The sequence below is a fragment of the Pectinophora gossypiella genome, chromosome 5, assembly GCF_024362695.1.
Source record: "Pectinophora gossypiella chromosome 5, ilPecGoss1.1, whole genome shotgun sequence".
Classification (NCBI taxonomy): Eukaryota; Metazoa; Arthropoda; class Insecta; order Lepidoptera; family Gelechiidae; genus Pectinophora; species Pectinophora gossypiella.
The window spans coordinates 7,984,665-8,005,797 of record NC_065408.1 but is presented as its reverse complement, the minus strand read 5'-3'; the positions used below and the strand labels follow the sequence as shown (position 1 = coordinate 8,005,797).

The 21,133-nt window shown below is 35.0% G+C and overlaps 1 protein-coding gene across 1 annotated transcript; it reads left to right on the top strand.

Annotated features, from left to right (window-relative positions):
* Positions 1-1,765: 1,765 nt before the first annotated feature.
* LOC126366736 (luciferin 4-monooxygenase-like) lies at positions 1,766-20,216 on the top strand. The gene is made up of 11 exons (XM_050009969.1): positions 1,766-1,965; positions 2,770-2,977; positions 5,025-5,202; positions 5,312-5,437; positions 5,927-6,095; positions 14,425-14,562; positions 16,367-16,495; positions 17,166-17,246; positions 17,584-17,730; positions 18,489-18,654; positions 19,163-20,216. Exons 1-11 carry the CDS (start codon positions 1,828-1,830, stop codon positions 19,300-19,302), a joined length of 1,620 nt encoding a protein of 539 aa, XP_049865926.1. The 5' UTR covers positions 1,766-1,827; the 3' UTR covers positions 19,303-20,216.
* Positions 20,217-21,133: the final 917 nt, after the last annotated feature.

The window sequence follows — 21,133 nt, the reverse complement described above, 5'->3', positions numbered from 1 at the left end:
AACGGGATATTTTAAATATTTTTACTCCTTCTATTTTAATTAATTTTAACAAAACAAAAAATACTTCTTCCCTTATCCTCTAACCCTGACGGAGATCCCCCATCGACTCGCCTTTCTTACTTTTTTAAACTGCCTTACGTCCCATTCATTAACCATTCTCCATTCATACCATAAACCATCAAATTCCCATTCATTATCCTTCCATAATATTCTCACTTTCCTACATGTAATATAACTTTTTTTAAAGTTGCTATTTAATTTTTACTGTTTCTTGCCTCATACCATTTTTATTTATTTCATACGGTTGAATGACATGTCGACTGAAAATCAACCTCCGCCAAGCTTCGACAAGTTTATCCGTGATTGAGTATATTTTTTTAAATTGTGAAAGTATATATTTCTTTTTACAAGTACATGACAAAACATACCTTACGGCTAAAATAATATTTTTTTCCATTATTATTAATTTTACAAATAATAATAGTGGAAAAGAAACAGCACAACAATAATAAAGGGAAGAAACATTATACAAAAAATTATTAGGTACTAGTACGAGTATGTTAGCCAACATTAGACAGTATATTCTAATAAAAACTTCATCTATCTTTCTACCTAATGAAGGAATTTCAAGGCAGTATGTTTTTCACGAAGTTTTTACTAAAACCTTTTTAGGTTTACACCAGACAAATGGGAAAACACTGAACCAAATTACATCCATTCCGAATACGTGTAAATTCAAAAATGTATGTGAATATTGTGTAGTATTGCATCAGGGTTTGCCATACATACGTAGTATTAATTACTCTGAGCTAACACTAAAAGAAGACGTTAGAAGTGTCAAGAACTAGATCGTTGATTCTCCCATAAGTCAATAAAATACAAGTACTTACGCTTAATATCATGTTCTATCCCGTCTTAATTATGAACGGCAGGATAATATGAAAATGCCGCGTTCAGTATAATATATTTTCTCCAAATCACGCATAGACCGTTATATATATACTTCAGACCAATAAAATAACGTAATCATTGCATCAGACACATTTTTATTTCGAAAATATTTCTAAAACTTAGTAGGTAAGAATAACGTTTTCCAGCAAGATTTCATAGCGTGCTTTTTAGCTTATTTTCTCCATATAAAATGATACCCTTTTCTCGACGCTCCGTCGAGGAGCATACATTCAAAGTCATATTATATATCTTTGCGTTCTTTGCTTTAAGCGGATGATATAGTTGAAGTTGCATTTTGAACATTATCTCGAATAAGTTACTGCATACTTGCCAACTAGTTAAAAAACTACTTGCAGTCACTCATGGTACGCAAAAATAGATAAGTAGGAAAATTTTGTGGACAGTATAGTATCATTGTAATCATTTCATCACTGTAATCATCATCATAATAAATGTATTAATGGGTAAGATTATAGTACATATAGACTTTTTTAGTTCATTCCGTTATAACATTATTGTGACCGGCAACACGGCACTTTGTGAGTCTAAAAACATAAGTGAATTTTCATCTTAGCTTTTAGCGTAAGTATTTAAAAATAATAACAACGCAACCTGTTTAAGCTCATAAAATCATCGAGTGTTTTTCGTTTAACAATTTTTATGTGCGCTTTACCAAGCTGTCCAAAAAAAGTCAAGCATATCCAAATGTAATTACTATAATCAATGACCTGTCAATGATAGATAACAATGTAGAGCAAGTATATATACACGATACGATTAACGATAGGCATATTATTTGTTTAATAGTGTTTCTTCATCGGTTGTGTGGAAAATTAAACAAATCCATAAAAAGTGCTAATAAAAAATCTGTGAAAAATGCCTGAAAATATAGAGCAGCGTGTTAACAAATTAAGAATAAAAGCGGCCCAAAGGTACAATATTGCGCCGGAAAGATGTCACGTTGGACACCTTGCACTTGAAGGTATGCTGGAGCGACCTTCAGCTATATGTCAGGTAAGGTCATACAGGTGTTCGAGAATTTGAATTTTGTAGTAGCTGTATCTACATGTTGCCTTCAAGAAGTTGCAATGAATACCAACTCTAACGAATTAAGTACGCGAGTTGTACCTAAGGTCAAAAGGCCGTGGGAATGAAAAGGGTTGACAAAGACTGTTTTGTTACAACAAGTAACAAGAAGCACGATTCTTACTGTATTTAAAGTAATAGCTGTTATCAATTTGGATTAAATAGAGGGACCCCAACGATTCCGGGACCCTGGGGACTTGCCCGAGGTGCCCATGCCGGTATACACAAAATAATAACTGGATGATAGGTATTTACCTACGTCTCTATTTATTTTATTGCTCACTTGTCTAACGCAAGAAAATCTAAGACCTGTAAAATTTAAAAAATCGTGTTATGGTTTCGTAATATCTAGTGTAACGACTCTGTCAACTTTGTAATTCGTATTTTTTACGATTCAATAAACTTCTTTATTTAAATTACTATTTTATTTAAAGATAAATAACGAACTAACATATTTAAAACCTATGTTCAACGAATCAAAGTTCATCTTTCCCAAAATTTTAAGTCCATCCATTCTTATTTATGTTTTGAGAATTCTATGACTTTGCAGTCGTGAAACAGAATACAAAACAATTGAAATTTAAATGGACTCCAGAAGAACTTAGTTTTTCCTTCTAGAAACCGTCCCTAAAAAGTCAAATTACTCTTTAAAAAATCTCTGCAGAAACATGATTAGCAACAATACATACTTGAGGTTTTAATTATGCTATGGATTTTTTGTTTTATTAATAGATTGACGGCGCAACAAATGCACAAGAGACTAACATCTCGGTGGCGACGCGATCCATGCGGCTAGCTAGCGCAATGAAGAACGCCGGTTTCAAACCAGGGGACCCTATCATCATCTCCGGACCCAACCACCTGGACCTCGCAATCCCCTACTACGCCTGCCACTTCATGGGGTACTCTATGTGCAGTATTGACCCGAGTGCAGAGATTTGTAAGTTACAAGTTCTCATTTATTAAGTATACTATTTTGGGTGAATTTTTGAAAACGTCTATTATGTGATTTGTGGTGATGGTGGTGCAGTTTTTATCTATGAAACGACAATAATTGGTGACGTTTTTGTTGATCGAATCGAGTGACGTGTATGCTGGTCAATATTTGTAAATTGTAGAGAGACTTTAACAAAATCACCCATTTGAATTAGTTATCTTACAAAAATGACAAATTATACGACACAATTTTTTTTTTACATAATTGATCATATGGGAAAGGAATACATAGAAAAAATGTCGTATACTTACATCGAATCGAGCAATTAATTAAAATCATAAGTCAAGGACTTGTGATTGATGACCGTCAATCCCTCGAGTGATACCTATCTTTAGGGATACACCGAGCCAAAAACTGTCTCTTTTTTCATCCCTAAACATTGTACCTATGAAATAATAGTTAATACATAAAGGTACATTTTGGCTATTGATTTATCAAAAGACAAAGGCAAAGTTATAATTAAACAAGATTTTGTAATAAGATAACAAATTATAAGCAATCCAATACAATACTTCATTGTTAGAAGTTGATAACAGCCTGACGTAATTTAATCAAAGAGTTAGATCCGCAATTTCAGAGAGATAGCCAGTAATTATTTTGAGATCTGACATACTCCCGACGTATCCTGAAAATTGATAGTCAAAATGTAGTTTGCACGTGTCTAAAAACAACAGCCCTTAAAATGCATTCTATTTAATTGCATTATTTATTTTATATTTCAATCAGACAACAAGGATAATTCTATAGGTACTTAGAGGCCTTACATACGGGCAGCACTTTACTGTCGACAATGATCGACCGAGTCAGCAACAAACATTGGCGCCTCGTCGACAGCAAAATTCTGCACCCATTTTCCTTTCCTCATGTTGAACTATCCATTTTATCCATATGGAATTAGGAAGTACTTAACAGAAAAGGTTAGATTTACTCTTGTTGAGTCGTTGATTCTATCACATTTTAATTATTGTGATACAGTATACGGACCAAGGCTTCCAGAATATACTAAAAAAGCAATTCAGAGAGTACAAAATGCTTGTATGCGTTTTTGCTGCGTAATCCCGAAACGAGCGCATATCACACCTTATTTAAATAATAAGAATATTCTTAATATGCAGTCGAGAAGACAATTACATTTGGCTCTTTCAGTACGGAAACTTATCGAGTTCGAAATTCCAAAATATCTATATGAAAAGCTGAAATGGGTACGGGATGTTCAAACGCGAAGCCTGAGACGCCACCGAGAGACTAGTCTGGTAGTCCCAAAGAATAGAACGGTTAACTTCAGAGGAGGTTTCAAATTCGCCGCTACAAAAATATGGAATGACCTACCGCCTCCGCTACGGGAACCTATGTCTCTACCCTTATTTAAAAAACGTGCGCGGGAGCACTTTCTGTCTAAACAAAAAGTAAATAATTAAAAACCTCGACCTCCAGGTTATGTGCCTACCTACTTACTGATGGCTATGTCTCCTTAAAAATGTATGATTAGATTTTTTTTTTCTCCTTATTTTAATTCTAGTGTATGTATTTTGTCACAACGATAATTATTCCATGTTTTGATGTTACAAACCTAATAATAAGACAGCAGAGTGCCCTTAATGATGTTTGTACTTACTTTCCGCATGTATTGGTATTATTATTGGTGTTTTGGTTGCTTTTTATTATTTTGTCGTCGTTTATTGTACTTTATCAGTATCCTATAGATTATCGGCCTTCACCAACACAGGTGCAGGCTGAAAACCAGCGTCGAGATATTTCATCTCGGCATATGCTGAGCTTGTTACCTTTTGTGATGGAAAACTTTATTTTATAATTGTGTTATGTAAACCTGTGTATCACAATAAACATTATTTTATTTTTATTTATTTATTTTATTTTAACAAAGTCCAACCTCCTCCATTTCAAAACATACTCTCGAGCAGTTTTTCAAACCTTATAAGAAAAAGGTAGAATCACAATCCAGTTCTTTACATATTTTTGCTTTTTTCAGCGGATCTCAAATCGTTATACGGAAATATTCAACCGAAAATTGTGTTTTGTCAAAAAGAAAATTTAGAAAAAAATAAGGAAGCTCTGGAAGCCAATAGATTAGACAATGTGGAAATCGTTGCCTTTGACGATATGGAGAATTTCATACAGAAACATCGAGGCACAGAAGTCAATTTCAAGTAAGTATCAAACTGTTTAAACAATGTTTTCCTGGACATTTCTCGTCTTATTGCCATATAACTAGGTATTGCATACTCACATGTTATTAATTTAAAACATCAATTCCAGGCCATCTTCAGATTTCGACCAATCAAAGACAGCGGCATGGTATATATTGACCAGCGGTTCCACAGGATTACCAAAAGTAGCAATAATAACCTTTGACACCTTGTTGAATGGCGTCATTGAGTGGTGGTAAGTGCACTGTACAGTAATTGTTTTATTTTATTACAGTAAAAAATAGTCATTGTTAGAAAAAGAAGTTACTTACGTTTAAGTTACTTATTACCCATGCATGTTACCCAAGGTACCATTCTTGGGCCCATTTTATTCCTTCTGGAATCAAATTTGAATATAATTATGATTATAATATATTTCATTAAATTTATTGTTTATTTATATAATATTATTTATTTATTTATTTGTACACAATAAAACATACAAAGAAAACAGATAGTACAGGTAAGCTCGAAATCTCTAAACAAAGAGATTTCTTCCAGCTGACCTACGTGACGAGAAAGAGATATTCAACGTATAATATTATATAAATAGACATACCTACGCGTACAAATTATTTAGAAATTATTTATTTTAATATAAAACAAAATATAAACCTAAATCTACAAACCAAATTTAAATAAAATTTTAATTAAGTAAGTAAATAATTATATATTTATTTTTCAGGCTTCCTACAAGACAGGACGTAATACATATGAACATGCTGATGACATCGACACAATGGTTATCCTCACTCATCTATTTCATATCGTCTTCAATTAAACCATTCGTAAGGCTTCAATCCTCCCAACCAGTTTCTCCACCACTATTGGTGCACATGATTAATACTTACAAGGTAAGTTATTAAACACTATGTTAATATGTTTGCCGCTTCAAGTTTTGACACATGACAAAAAATAATATAAAAAGTGAACTTTTACAAGGTTTATACAGTTCATAATATTTGTTTACTTTGTATATTGACGTGAAGTATTTATTATTAGGTTGCTTAAATAGTTTTGTAATACACACATCAGTAAGATTTTCGGGTGCGTGCTAAGTTCGGTTCCTGATCATGATATTTTTCGGTTTTCAATTAACAATTTGACCTTAAAGAATCAACTGTCTATGATTCTCGTCATTCCTTCCTCCTTTTCCTTCTCGTTAACGAAAAAGAATTGAGTTGAGTACTTATCGCGAATATTATAATCAATCTTTAATTGCCAAAATAAAATTATAATTCGCTTTTATTATCAACGCACCTGCATTATAATAATCACAATAATAACTATAACACTTATACAATTGTATAATTATCATATTATCACGTTTACTTTTCGGAATATTTATCTATAATTATGATTACTTTTAAATTTTATCAGTTTAATTATTTCCGCAATAGACTTTTATTTAATTACTAGGTGCATAATTTACTTCATCGAGTTATAATACACTTAAGGATTAACGGCTTGAACTAACTTAGTAACATGGTTGTAGCATGATAGTTATATGATAATAATAATGTAGAACTAGTAAGGTGTGATAAGATATGACCTGTAACTATCCCCAAACAAGGTGGTTGACTTGCTTTGAGAATCTTGCAACCTATAAGACGATATAAACCCATATATTATGTTTATGTACTTACAGTCAGAAGCAAATAGTGACAATTAAGTTACACATAGTTAGCAACATCCAGAATGTCTAATAATTAGGGACGTTCAAGGTGGCCGTATAGATAGTAACACGTCTAAGTGACCAAAAACATCGGCACAAAAAGTTGGCAACAACCTAATCAATAAAAGCGTGTCATGTTGGACAGTAAATTTATTAAAAAACATCATTGATGGGAACGTGGCTCTTAAATTGGCTACTTGACAGTTGTAACAATAAAATATGAAATTTATCATTGAACGATAATAATTATCCAATAGTTCTTTTTTATTAAGATAATTTTTAAATATTACATTTTTACAAAATAAAAATGCATTTTTATCTGTGTATTACAGAACACGCCGCACGGGCGGCCATGATTGAGCTTCGTGTGACGTCACATTTCACAAAATAATCAATAACTATCTGTCAGGTTTCAAGTGATACTGTTTAACAGATTCTTTGTTTGTTGACTGTGACGTCACTGGGCAAAATGTCATGTGACCAATCGTTTTCGCGCGAAATTTAAAATAATTGAAGAAAAATTTTTTAAAGCTTTTTTTAATTATATAAAGCTTTTTCGAGAAAATTAAAATATATTAAGAGGTATAATATAAGCAACGGTATTTTTTAAAAATCACACCATCACAAATTTAAGAGCCACGCTTTTGTCGGTTTAGCATTCTCCATTCTTGTCTATCAAAAACTAATACCTTCACTTCCTTATAAGACACAACGTTCGCCTTCTCTTTAATCTGTTCCATGTAAGCTCTTCTTGGTCTTCCCCTTCCTCTCTTTCCTTGTATCTTCCCTTCTATGACGTTTTTAATAAATTCCTCGTGTCTTAATTTATAATACTTATCCGAAAACTGTCATGTAGCCAATATAGGGAAAGAGCAATTGAAAGCCTGGAGTCCGAATCAATACTGATTTATTAATGAATAACCAAGAGTATATATGGAACAATAAGATACACAATAACATATAAGTAGTAGGTACACTATATCAACGGGGAGAGGGAGAAAATAAAATGAATTAAATTAATAATTCATTTTATTTTAAAAATTAACGAGAATGGTATAATTTAGTTCTGTTTTTATGAACAATATCCTCTTTCCCGTTCTTTAAAATAATAACATTTGGATCCTTATCTTCTAATACAGGATAAGGACCTAAATAGATACTTTCTTTCTTATCACTAGATGGGTTTCTTATCAATATTAAATTACCTTTATCATAATATACAGGGTAAATAGTTTTATCATATTTTTGTTTGCGAATCACTTTACTTTTCAATAAATTGTCCCTTGCGTCTTTCTGTGACATCTGCAAGCGATACTTAAATTCTAAAGGGTAATTATCGATGTTATACAGTGGATCAACTTCTTCTTTAGTGAAATTACTTGGAACGTTACATGTTTTTCCGAAAACCAATTCATGAGGGGTATACTTTGTTTCAGTATGAACTGTATTATTGTAGGAAAAACACCAGTACGGCAACCAGCTGCTCCACGACGTTTGATGGTTGTTAGTAACTATTCTTAAATACGCACCCAGAGCCTTATGTGAGTTCTCGAGCGCACCGATGCTCTCATGATGGTAGGCGGTGGAGGATATCTGAGTAATGTTCAAAAGCTTACATACCTCAGACATGGTGCTGCTTATAAACTCACTTCCGCGATCTGTCGCTATCTCCTTCGGTATCCCGTATCTAAGAATAAAATTATCAACAAAACATCTTGCCACCGATACTGTGTCCTTCGTTTGCAATGGATAGGCTTCTGTAAATTTTGTCAACTCGCACTGTAATGTTAAAATGTAATTGTAATTACTATAATCTTTAGCTATTGGGCCTACAATGTCCAAGTATATTTTCTCAAACGACGAAGTGGCTGTTGAAGTAATTACCATTGGTTGTTTAGTTTTTACCATATGCTTTTGCGTTTGACACTTGTCACAGCTTTTGACAAAATTTTCGACATCCTTATGCATGGATGGCCAAAAGTAATATCTTTTTATATTGTTCAACATTCGTCTAATACCCGCGTGGCCACTCGTGGGTAATAGATGAAAGTCGTTCAAAATTACTCGAATATCGTCTACATTGTCAACCTTTTGCACTCCTCTAACAATACATAACCGGGGCCCCTTCCAGTTAGGAGTGTTCCTAATTTCTTGAGTTAACTCTTCTATAAATTTATAATTATTTTTATCTTTACTAATGTAGACTTCTGCGATACCAATTTGGGTACAAATGTAACTCAACTCCCTCACTAGCTCGGCTCGCGTGACTAATGCTCGAGACGTTGGGTTCACATAAAGTACTGACCTACTAGGCACGTATGACAATGATTTTGTTTCTATCTGCATTTTCCCACTTTTTCTTAATTTTTCTAATTCCACTTTTGATTCTACAGTTAACTCCACACAGTTATTTGGTTTTTTAAGCATATCGACGATTTTTGGGTGATCAGTCCAATCATCGGTCAATTGCATATCATCCAAAGAACTGGTGTCCCTTCGCTCTCTCTCTTTCTTCCTCAGACTTCGAGTCATCACACATGCTATATGTCTATTCATATCTTTCAAATCCTCTGACGTCAATACGATGCGAGATAATGCGTCTGCAGCCACATTACTCGCCCCTTTCACATATTCTATACTGTAATCGTATTCTTCTAAACTCAAACGAAATTTCATTAGTCGGCTGGACGGATTTGCCATATTAAACAAATAAACTAGTGGCCGATGATCCGTCTTTATTCTGAATTTCCGACCATATAAATATGGCCTGAAATACTTTATTGACCATACGATAGCCAGAAGCTCTTTTTCGATGGTGGGGTAATTTAATTCTGCCTTATTTAGAGCTCGGCTTGCGTATGCGATAGGCATGTCATCACTGTTACACAACATGGAACCGATCGCTACCCCAGAGGCGTCAGTGTGTAAAATAAAAGTATTTTCAGAGTCCAAATTAGGGTATTGCAATATTGGTGGTTTAACTAACATCTCTTTCAGTTTTTCAAAAGCTCGCTCACATTCTTCCGTCCATTCGAATAAAGTTCCTTTACGCAATAATTTGTTTAATGGTATACAAATTTCCGCAAATTTAGGCATAAATTTTCTATAATAGTTCGCAAACGCTACAAAGCGACGAACTTCATCCGAATTTGTAGGTTTAGGATAATTTGTCAAGGCTTTTATCTTGTTCGGGTCTGGCAAAACTCCTTTTTCAGATATTACGTGTCCCAAATACAGCAGCTCTTTTTTTAGAAACTGACATTTGGCCGGGTTTAATTTTAAATTGACTTTTCGCAATCTATTTAAAATATCAATTAAGTTTTTGTTATGTTGATCTAAATTTCGACCGAAGCAAATCAAATCATCAAGATAAACAAAACACTTCTCATAATTCAATCCAGATAAGGCAACGGTCATGATTCTACTAAACGCATTCGGACTAATTTTTAAACCCATTGGTAATCTTTTTAATTGGTATTGTTTGTTGGTAGTAAAAGCTGTGTATTTTCTGCTTTCGGGATCTAATTGAACTTGATAATAGCCTTGATTCATATCTAAATGCGTAAAATACATCGAACCAGATAATGAATCCAAAATTTCCGTAATATTGGGTAAAGGAAATTTATCATCTTTTATTCGTTCATTCGCCTTCCTATAATCAATCACCACGCGCCATTTCTTTGTTTCCTCATCATCCGACTTTTTAGGCACTAGCAGAAGTGGACTATTCCATTCACTCTCCGCTTCTTCTATTATATCGTCTTCCAGCATCTTTTTTATCTGTCTGTCTATTTCAGCTTTTTGCGAGTGTGGTAACCTATATGGTTTGGAATAAACAGGAGTTGCATTTTCTTTCAGATGTATTTTTTGTACACCTACATTAGTAAAGCCTAACTTATCGCCCGGAATATAAAATACATCTGGAAATTTTGCGCAAATTTTCTCAATTTCGCTTCTTTCATAATCCTGCAAATGACCTAGTTCCAGTAACGAAAACAACTTTTTCACTCTTTCCGCATTCACGATATCTTTTTTAAAAGTACACAACTCATACTTATCCAAACATTCCAAATCAATATTAAAATAACTTAATTTCACTTCTTCTTCCCGTGTGTTTAGAATTTTAATAGGTATCAATCCATCTCGCACTGATACTACCATTCCAGCTAGAAACACACCCTCACATAACTCTCTGCTTTCCATCACACAATCTCCCTCTTCTAAAGTTTTTACGTAATATATCTTTTCGCATCTTGGCGGTACTGATAAATAATTATTATAACCAACTCGACCCATTCGCAAAGGTATTACTATTGGCTGTCCATGATTCAAAGTTAGTGTATTTAATTCAAAATCTAATAAGCATTTATATTTGCTCAAAAAATCCTGACCTATAATACCGTTTCCGTTACAACTCAAATTTTTGAACACATAAAATTTGTGCAAAAATTCTCTGCCATTGTAATTTAGTTTTAAATAAACGTAGCCTTCCGATGTCAAGTTGCCACCTATTCCTTTTATGTCTATACGCTCTTCGTAATACGATTGACTCATTTGTTGCAATGTTTCATACTTAACAACTGAGAGCGTTGCACCCGTGTCAATTAGCCAATTAAATGTAACATTAGATATGCTGAACTGAACTGAGTTGATGTTGTTGCAATAACATAATTGGTCATGCTCGAAAAAACTGATTCAGGTTTCTATCTTCGACGTCTACTGTGAATGATTCACGTTGCTCATCTATGACGTTGACCTGATTTGACCTGCGATTCATATAAGGCTGTCCTCTGCCACGAGCATGGCTTCCACGAAACGAATTCCCTCGGGACGAATTATAATTATTATGATGTTGATAATTACCTGGTTTATGTTGGTAACCACGTCCACGTTGGTAATTCCCACGGCAGGGTCGCGCGCCGCGGCCTCGTCCTTGTGACCTACCTCTCCGGTAGTGCATCACGGCTGGCGCCGGAGAAGACATCTCCTCGTCCTGCGCCGTGCGGATGGCATCCTTCAAGGACGTGAAGTTGCGGGCCGCTATAATGGTGCTTAACCTTTGATCGCGTAGCCCGTCTGAAAACCTTTTTATAGCATTCCTCTCATTAATTGGTTTTAGGACTTTGTAGTTCTCCGAGTTGCCATCTGCCTGAGAAATCGTTAAATCGGCGAATAATCGCTCTACCTCCGCTCCGAAATCGGTAATTGAGCGATTATTCTGCCTGACACTTTGAAGACGTGTTTGCAAAGCTGTATCGGACTTTTTAGTCAAAAGATGTCTCCGCATGTCACACAGTAACGATTCTACAGACGTGTAATTTCCATTTAATCTCAACTTAGCACCATAAGATAACCTTGTTTTTAATACAAAATTGATTAAATGGGTTTTATCCTCGTTCTTTAACATAGTATCATATAATTCAATGGCATCTAATAATTGTAATGTGACGAGTTCGTCATCATTCATTACTGGCAGCAAGTTTGCCGCTGTTTTTAAATCAAATGACGCCATATTTGCAGTTCCTTCACTTCCTGACTCGTTATCCGAAGTATCACTAGTGCTAGGTTTCACACACAAATTCCTTATTTCATTATATAATGCTTTTATCTTATCTATAAGAGCCTGACCCTTAGATATATCTTCGTTACTTAATTTACCTTCAGTTATGAAACTAGAGAATATTTCCACTGATTTACTTAATTTTTCTATAATTAAATTTGCTTCATTTAACTTAGCCTCAGCTTTTCCTTTAATGTATCTACGTTTTCCTTCTTTTATTAAATATTCTCTAATTCCTTTTAACTCCTTATATATTGTACGCAATTCTATCGCCATTAATAACTAAGATGCATATTAATAATAACGGTATGATATATAGATAGCTATCTTCTTACTTATTTTGATATAAACTATATATAGGCATTAACTTTGTTTATTTTCTCCTAGCACTGGTTATACTTTTAAACTGTAATTTTATCATGATCTTAATATACCTCTAATATCCGCTCATCGTTTTAACGCATCGATGTCCCCGCGCAACGTGTCCAACTCTGCTCAATGGATACGGCACTTCACTTCTATAATTTACGCGCACTTGTCCTTTATTATTTTTATTTACCACACTTATATTTCGCACATTTATAGTTCCGCATAATGTCTCTCCTTGTGGACATCGACACCTCCTGGACTCCAACTGGACTCTCCCCTGCTGTTGTAACATCCAACTCCGCTTACACGTTTTCTGCCTCGATGTTCCTCCGTCTGAAAGTGATTGCTTGCGCTCTCTGCTCTATACGCTTATTCAGACAAGCGTTGAGGTACCGGATGAAGACGAGTAGTAATGCTATTCCAATGATTGTTACGAAGATCATGACTGAGATGTTGATTTGGCCGAGATGTCCCAAGACTAAAGTGCTGTTGACCTCCATCTTGTTCTCGTAGCCCACCTGGGTCGCGAACGTGTTGCTCCTGCTATCAGAATTGCTCTGCACCGGTTTTGACTGTTCTTTTCCCATTATGATGTTATATCCTTGATCCACAGCAGGTAAAAGTTCTAAAATATTATTGCGCTATATTTCAATAAACGATTCTATCCGTCGCGAGTTCGCGTAACATGACACTCCCCGCAACGGCGAGGCAGGGTCGCCATATAGGGAAAGAGCAATTGAAAGCCTGGAGTCCGAATCAATACTGATTTATTAATGAATAACCAAGAGTATATATGGAACAATAAGATACACAATAACATATAAGTAGTAGGTACACTATACAATTAATGAGGTGATATTGGACAGTAGGGTACGGTACACTTGGTACCTATAATTAAGACTATATAGCGATAGGTTTGTTGTGACGTTGAAGACGCATTATAGGTTTATTGTAATATACAGGGTGTTAGTGACATCGTAACGAATACTCAGAGGGATGATTCAGACCATGATTCTGAGTTAATATCAAGTGGAATTTTCCGTCGCAAAATTCATGTTATTTTTTTAGTTTTTTTAAATTATTTTCAATTCTATACTTTTGCGATGGAAAATTCCACTTGATATTAACTCAGAATAATCAGCTGAATCATCCCTCTCAGTATTCGTTACGATGTCACTTACACCCCATACAAGTACATACAGTAGCCATACAAGTAGGTATGGGTGTATGTGACACTGTAACGAATACTGAAGGGGATGATTCAGACCATGATTCTGAGACGATATCAAGTGGAATTTCCTGTCGGAGAAGTCATGAAAATTTTAGACCTTTTTTATATTATTTTCCGTTCCATACTTTTGCGACGGAAAATTCCACTTGATATCAACTCAGAATCATGGCCTGAATCATCCCTCAAAGTTTTCGTTACGATGTCACTAACACCCTGTATTTCAATGATCAACAATAACAAATCTTACCCAAAACGTTGAAAAGTGTCTGTAAATTGGCTGTCCACTCCATTAAAAAACACAGTCTTAACTTTATGCGTCTATATAATAAATTTAATTATTTGTTCCAGCCGACTTCGACAGCGTGGACGCCATATCTGCTGGCTCGCTTTGTCCAGGCGCCAGCGAAGGTGGTAGACCTGTCCTGCTTCAAGCACATTCTTGTCGGTGGAGCTCCTTCGGAGAAACACATCATAGAAGAGTTCAAAGTACGTTATCTCTTTATTATAAGCAGCCTAAATAGCCCTATTAGGTGTTACTGGCATGCGTTCATGTATGCATGTATGTATCATCATCTTAAATACTTCCAACTACTAAACACAGAACTCCTCTCAACCTGTATTGAGCATAATTATGCCGTTTCTCTGCATTCGCAAGAGTTTTAAGCCACCCGATATATTCGATAAAAGCTACAAAGTTATTTGTCTTAACACAGATTATTATTTTTGAGACTATTTATAGTAATGTAATCAATGGCCATCCCGAATAAGAAATTCCAAGTTTCATTTGTCCAAACTCTCAGTAACTGGTTGAGCTATGTCTTAAGCCTGTACCAACCATTAACGTTCAAATTCAAAATCTTATGTCACTAACAACATTGGTCTATACGAGCTAGATTTGATAAGATATACTTCTAAGTACTTAAACATATTTATATTGACTTCAAATTCCGGAAAGGGCTTGTTGAAGTATTTCTTAGGCCTACTTACTTACTTACTAAATCGTCGAAGGCTAAACCAACACATCGTCACATTAAAGTAAACATCTGTCTGTGAACAAATATTTACTCAGCCGATAAAAGATAAGCTTGGATTTTTTTTATATACCAAACCAGCAAAATTCTTACAAATAAATTAGAGAACTCAAGTAAATTAGAGAATTATTATTCCTAAATAAAAATGAATCGCGCATTACTATTTACTTATCTTTAATTTTAATCAAGAGGCGAGAGCTGTGCTTGCTGAGAGCTGGTGCGATCATCAAAAAAGCGCAAATACTTAAAAATAAAATAACTACGCAACTCAAATATAACGGCTTAATTTCAGAGTACCAGAACTCAATATCATAAGTATCACCTCAAAAATATCCTACAATCTTTGTCTTATCCTGCTAGAAATTACGGAACTTAGGAACATAAGTTCCAAACAGATATTTGCCAAAAAGACAAAGATTTTGCGGTCACACTAATGATATTGACTTCCGGTGTCGTGCTCTGAAACCTAGTCTGAAACTCGCCCAAGACTCATCAAGTTGGCAAATCCTGCTCTAGCGTGTATTTTTTGTGAACACATAAAAACCATTAATCAAGAATAGAATAGAACCTCCAGTTGGCATGATCAAGCTACAATACCGTTGAGAATATATTTTTTACTACTGCGATAAAGTATATTAAGTGCAAAATCGTTCACCATATACACCCAAATTGACTTCATTCATCGACAATCAACAAATCAATAACATGTTGGAAGTTGGCAGTATCTATTAACTGCATATCAAATGGCTACGTTAATAATGTGGTTGGGGTTGTTTGTGCCGAATCTCTACATTATTGTAGCCCTATTATGTTACTCAAACCACAAGAGTCACACAGGGTAATGTGTTCAGATAGTAAGTAGACTATCATAGAGTACAAAAACTATATAAAATATTGAATGTATTCAAATACTTACTTACATTTTTAAATTTGATTAATCGTCAAATCGGTATTAGAACGTCATTTAGTCTATTAATCTAGATAAGACAAGAAATATTGAATTTATTCAAATACTTACATTTTTAAATTTGATTAATCGTCAACCGGTATTAGAACGTCTTATAATGTATTAATCTAGATAAGACAAGTAGGATTTATTAAAGCTTTTATAAGACGTAGATATACTTTTACTTTCGAAAATATGCCCACCGATTTTATACCTACATACCTATATATTATGATTTTTCTTATCCAAATCGTGATTTCCATTCCGATATTTATTTAATTGATACACCAATAACAGTAACTTTTATTTTCAGAAACTATGCGATGCGGAATTGCACTTATGTTATGGAATGACTGAACTTTTGGTGGGATGTTTTGATTACAACGAAAAAACAACTCCATTCGGATCTTCAGGAAAGCCCTTTAGCAAATATCGGTACAGAGTAAGTAAATATATACACATCATGATATTATTCTGCGAAATGGGAAGTTAGATGTTTGCCTGCGGTTTCCTAGTGTTCTCACTACAATACCTCTAGTACCTACGAGCAAAATTCTCCACGAAAATAAACAGCACGAAAGATCAATTTAGCTCATGTTAAATTTTGAAATGTAAGACGAATTATGTTTTTATACATGAAACCAAGAGAAAATATTGGATTGAATTTGCTACAAGTTAAAATACTGCTCTTAAATTGTACATACATAAACTGCCTATATACGTCCCACTGCTGGGCACTGGCCTCCCCTCAATAAACCGGAGGGGGTATGGAGCATACTCCACCACGCTGCTCCACTGTGGGTTGGTGGAGGTGTTTTTACGGCTAATAGCCGGGACCAACGGCTTAACGTGCCCTCCGAAGCACGGAATCATCTTACTTTTTCGGACAATCAGGTGATTCAAGCCTGAAAAGTCCTTACCATACAAAGGACAGTCTCACAAAGTGATTTCGACAATGTCTCCATCGGGAATCGAACCCGCACCTCCAGATCGTGAGCCTAACGCTCTAACCACTAGACCACGGAGGCTGTTTCTTAAATTGTACTTGAATCTAATAGAGGTAAAAAAATGCAATGAAACAGCAGAATCATTAATATTTTTATATTTTTCAGCTCGTTGACGATGAAGGTCAGGAGGTTACAGAACCCCATAAAAACGGCGAACTTTGGGTAAAAGGAGACGCGTTCTTTAAGGTAAGGTTACATATAATTTTAGTGATTTCTTTTTGGGTTACATTATCAATTCAAAACAAGGTTTGCCGGGTAGGACTTGCGGCTCTCTGTTTGGGCAATTTTTACCATGATTATCTTTTCTGGTGTACTTAAAAGGTAAAATAAACGACAAGTATAAAATTTTACAATAATTTATGCATCTGTATGTTGTCGCGTTATATTTCAGTAATTCCGTTACGCTATCAAAAATTCTTTTTCGAAACATGCTTTTTTTCGCATGCCTAGTTTCTACAATATTTATATAATATAAATAAGACAATTATATATGAGATATAATACCTTATGAAATTATCTTCAGGGTTACCTAAACAATGAGAAGGAAACCAAGGAAATGCTGACTGACGACGGGTGGCTCAAGACCGGTGACATCTTCTACAGAGATGAGAATGACAACTATTTCTTTGTGGAGAGGAAACGACTTCTGATCAGATACCTCACCACCTGGGTAAGTTTCAGAATTATTGTACTATTCGATGAATCACGTGACATCGTTTCTTGTACCTGATTAGTGGGTTTCCACTGAAACGGAGCTGAGATGTGCAGGATTCGACCAATCACCGCGAGAAAGAGAGCGGCAGAGCGTCTTCTCTTTCGCTCTTACAGACGCTGTGATTGGTTCATTTTGAACGTCTTTGCTCATCTCCTCTCTTCTCCGATGTACCGATTTTTTAGTTTGCGACTCTTTAGGAATTTATTTATGTAGATTCTTACTTTTGATTTTAGACTCTTACATTCAAGTTAGAAGTACATATTTACAAATCATTTAAATTAGGATTGCATAGAGCTAATTAAATAAAGTACCTATTCCATTTTTATTTTTCCCACCACACAAAGCTTGAACAAGTTTTTATTACCTCTACCTCTTACTCAGTTTCGGAATAATATTCGTAGTTTTATTACCACCTCTGGAAAGACCAATCACTTTCTACCGGTAATTAAAGGAAAATATAGAAGCCCAGCTGTATCTACTGCTATTGCAGGATTTTCTCGTGGTTTATGTTATAGTTAAAAAAAATCTTAAGATTTATATTAATTTTACGATTACATTTTTGAGGACGTTAATTTTTTCAGTGGGGATAAATCCCCACTGTTTTACATAAAAGCTTCCAAAATCGTTATTTCAAAGGGGATCGAATCTCTCCGAAATAACTTGCGAATGTAAAACAGAGAACTGTCAGCTAACCTATTGATTATTGTCCACAGGTATCTCCTGTTCAACTGGAGCAAATAATCAGGCAGCATCCAAGTGTGTCGGAAGTGTGTGTGGTGGGTCTGTCCAACCCGCAAACGATGGAGTATCCAGTCGCCGCAATCTTGAAGAAAAATGGAAATGTTGTCGAACCACAGGAAATCTTCGACTTGGTTAAAAGTAAGCTATTCCACTTAATTTTTGAGTGTATTTTTGAAAGTGCCTCCTTACCTACGTAATTTCGCGAACGCAGTGTTCCATATTTTGCTAAAGTTTTGGGTGCACATAAGAGCCTCATAGACCGATCTACATAAACTCGGTAGGTACTGCTGCTTTAAGTATCGTTAAAACATAATTGCTCCACAGATTTTTTTTTACTTTTTCATACTTCTAAAATTATAAGAATAGCAATATCAAGTAAGAATTGTAGTTTAAATTTAAAAAATCTGATATCGTTTAAGCGAGAATTGCATTTCTTCGTAGCTAAGTACTGGCGGACCGGATCATTTCCTTGAAATGTCTACTTTCTCGTCTAATGACATTTCCGTACATTTTAGGACTAAGATAAACAAGATACTTTGATAAAGAATACGTATTTCTTGCCTAATCCTTTGTGTTTTATCTCAGACCTTCATTTATTTTATATATTACATAGCATAATATTACAGCCAATATTTATTACTTACAGAGGAAATGCCAGAAGCCAAACACCTGCACGGAGGGCTGTTCTTCGTGGAAGGATTCCCGATGACGCCGTCAGGGAAGGTGCATCGGAGTAAGGTCGCAGAGATGGCCAGACAGAGCGAAAGAGTTTTCTCTTTGAACTAAACTCATTCGAAAAAAGTCTTTTAGACAAACGAGACAAAGTGCAAGCGCTTTGGTCTGCATTGCGCATGTTTTAAGTCTCCTTCCAAGGTGCGGTCAGCGCTCTAACTGAAGCAAACTCTTGTATTAATAGTTCCTTGAAACCTGTTTACTTATGGTACTGCGATGACTGTACCTTACGTCCAGTTTATTCCTTCCTAACTCTGATTCCTGAGGTAAGAATTGTATATTACCTACCAAAATGAATACATAAAATTCCGTATAATATTTCCTTAAAAATATAAGTACCACTACTCGAGTAGGTAGTCAAAGTTACGGGATATTTGTTTCATCATAATCGTGATCTTTATGTAAAGTACTTAATTATCTAATGTGGAAAATGTTATACAATGTCTTAACCAAACATTTTATTTGTAAGTAGTTATAAGGTGTTAGGGATTAATTTTACATAAAGTTATTTTATAAATAACGTTATTGAGGTGGGAAGCATACTTTATCACATAATAATTAAGTTATATAATTGTATAGATTTAGTTTTATTAGGAACATTGTATATAATTACACCGGGGGAAACATTATAAATGGTGTCTCAATTTGTATATAAAATACATAATAAGATGACTTGTGAAAATAGGTCTTTCATTATTTTCCTTAACGCGTTTTTCTTTCCCTTTTCACAAAGTGAAAGTGTTGTTGAAAATTCAGGGGTAATATGTGTGTGCTCTATAAAGTGAAGTGGATTGATTCTGTCGACCCATGCACTCACGTGGGGCGGTTGAATATCGAGAGCGATGTGCCATCAAACATTAAATTCGCGTTGATGGAATGTGTTCCACGACTCGCATCGAATAAACGATGCATTACTTTCCCGCAACAAGGATATCAAGCTAACAACTACACTTCAAACACGAAGTTTATGTGCCTTTATGTATACTTACAAATAAAAAGCATATTTTAGAAATTGTTTTGTGTCATCTACGTTATGAAACTTTTATGTGTTTATGAACAAAACACTCACCCCACGCAAGCTATGTTTATGAAACTAGTCGATTATATGTATTATAGATGAAGACGAAGAAATAGAGTGGTTCAATTACTTCTTGATGTGTGCGAAGAGAAGAATCAAAATAAAAGATTCGCACTGCAAACAAAACATACAATCAACAAAATAAACTTTGTGAAATCTTATTTACTTACCAACTGTTCAAAGCACGTGTTGACTAAGTACTTTAGCTACATTTGTACCGTAACAAGCAAAAACTTGGCAAAAGCTGAAAAAAGTCTCGTTTCTTTGTGAAAAACTTAATCCAGTTAATCAGTCCCGGAGCAAAAAGTGGAATTGAAGTTGTCTGATGCGTCCAATTAATTACCCGCCGGTTCTAATCAATCCTGACGCTGACTCACTGCTGCAATCAATCTGTATCTGGTTTATTTGTTTATTCTTCGCTACACGACGGCTTCTTATCCCGGTGTATCTAACTCTTTTTTTATTTTAAAGATTTTGTTACCTGTGCCCGCGCGTATATGGAACGATTAATGAATGTGAAAGAAGCACGATCACTTATCACTATGGTCCTGTGGGTCACCGACTTGCTTCTCAATCGGGAAGCGCCGGTTCGGATCCCGGTACCGAACTTGCAATGAGTGATTAAATTCACTTTTATTTTAAGTGCAGTTTTCACTAATACATTTGGCTCGACCATTATAGACGGCGATACGGCTCACCACCTACCACGTTAGTCTAACAGAAAGCTCGGTGAGATGTGGGTACTTAATTCGTCTTGCATTGGATGTTTCTCTGACTAACGCAATTGGGATATAGTTGTGAGCTTAT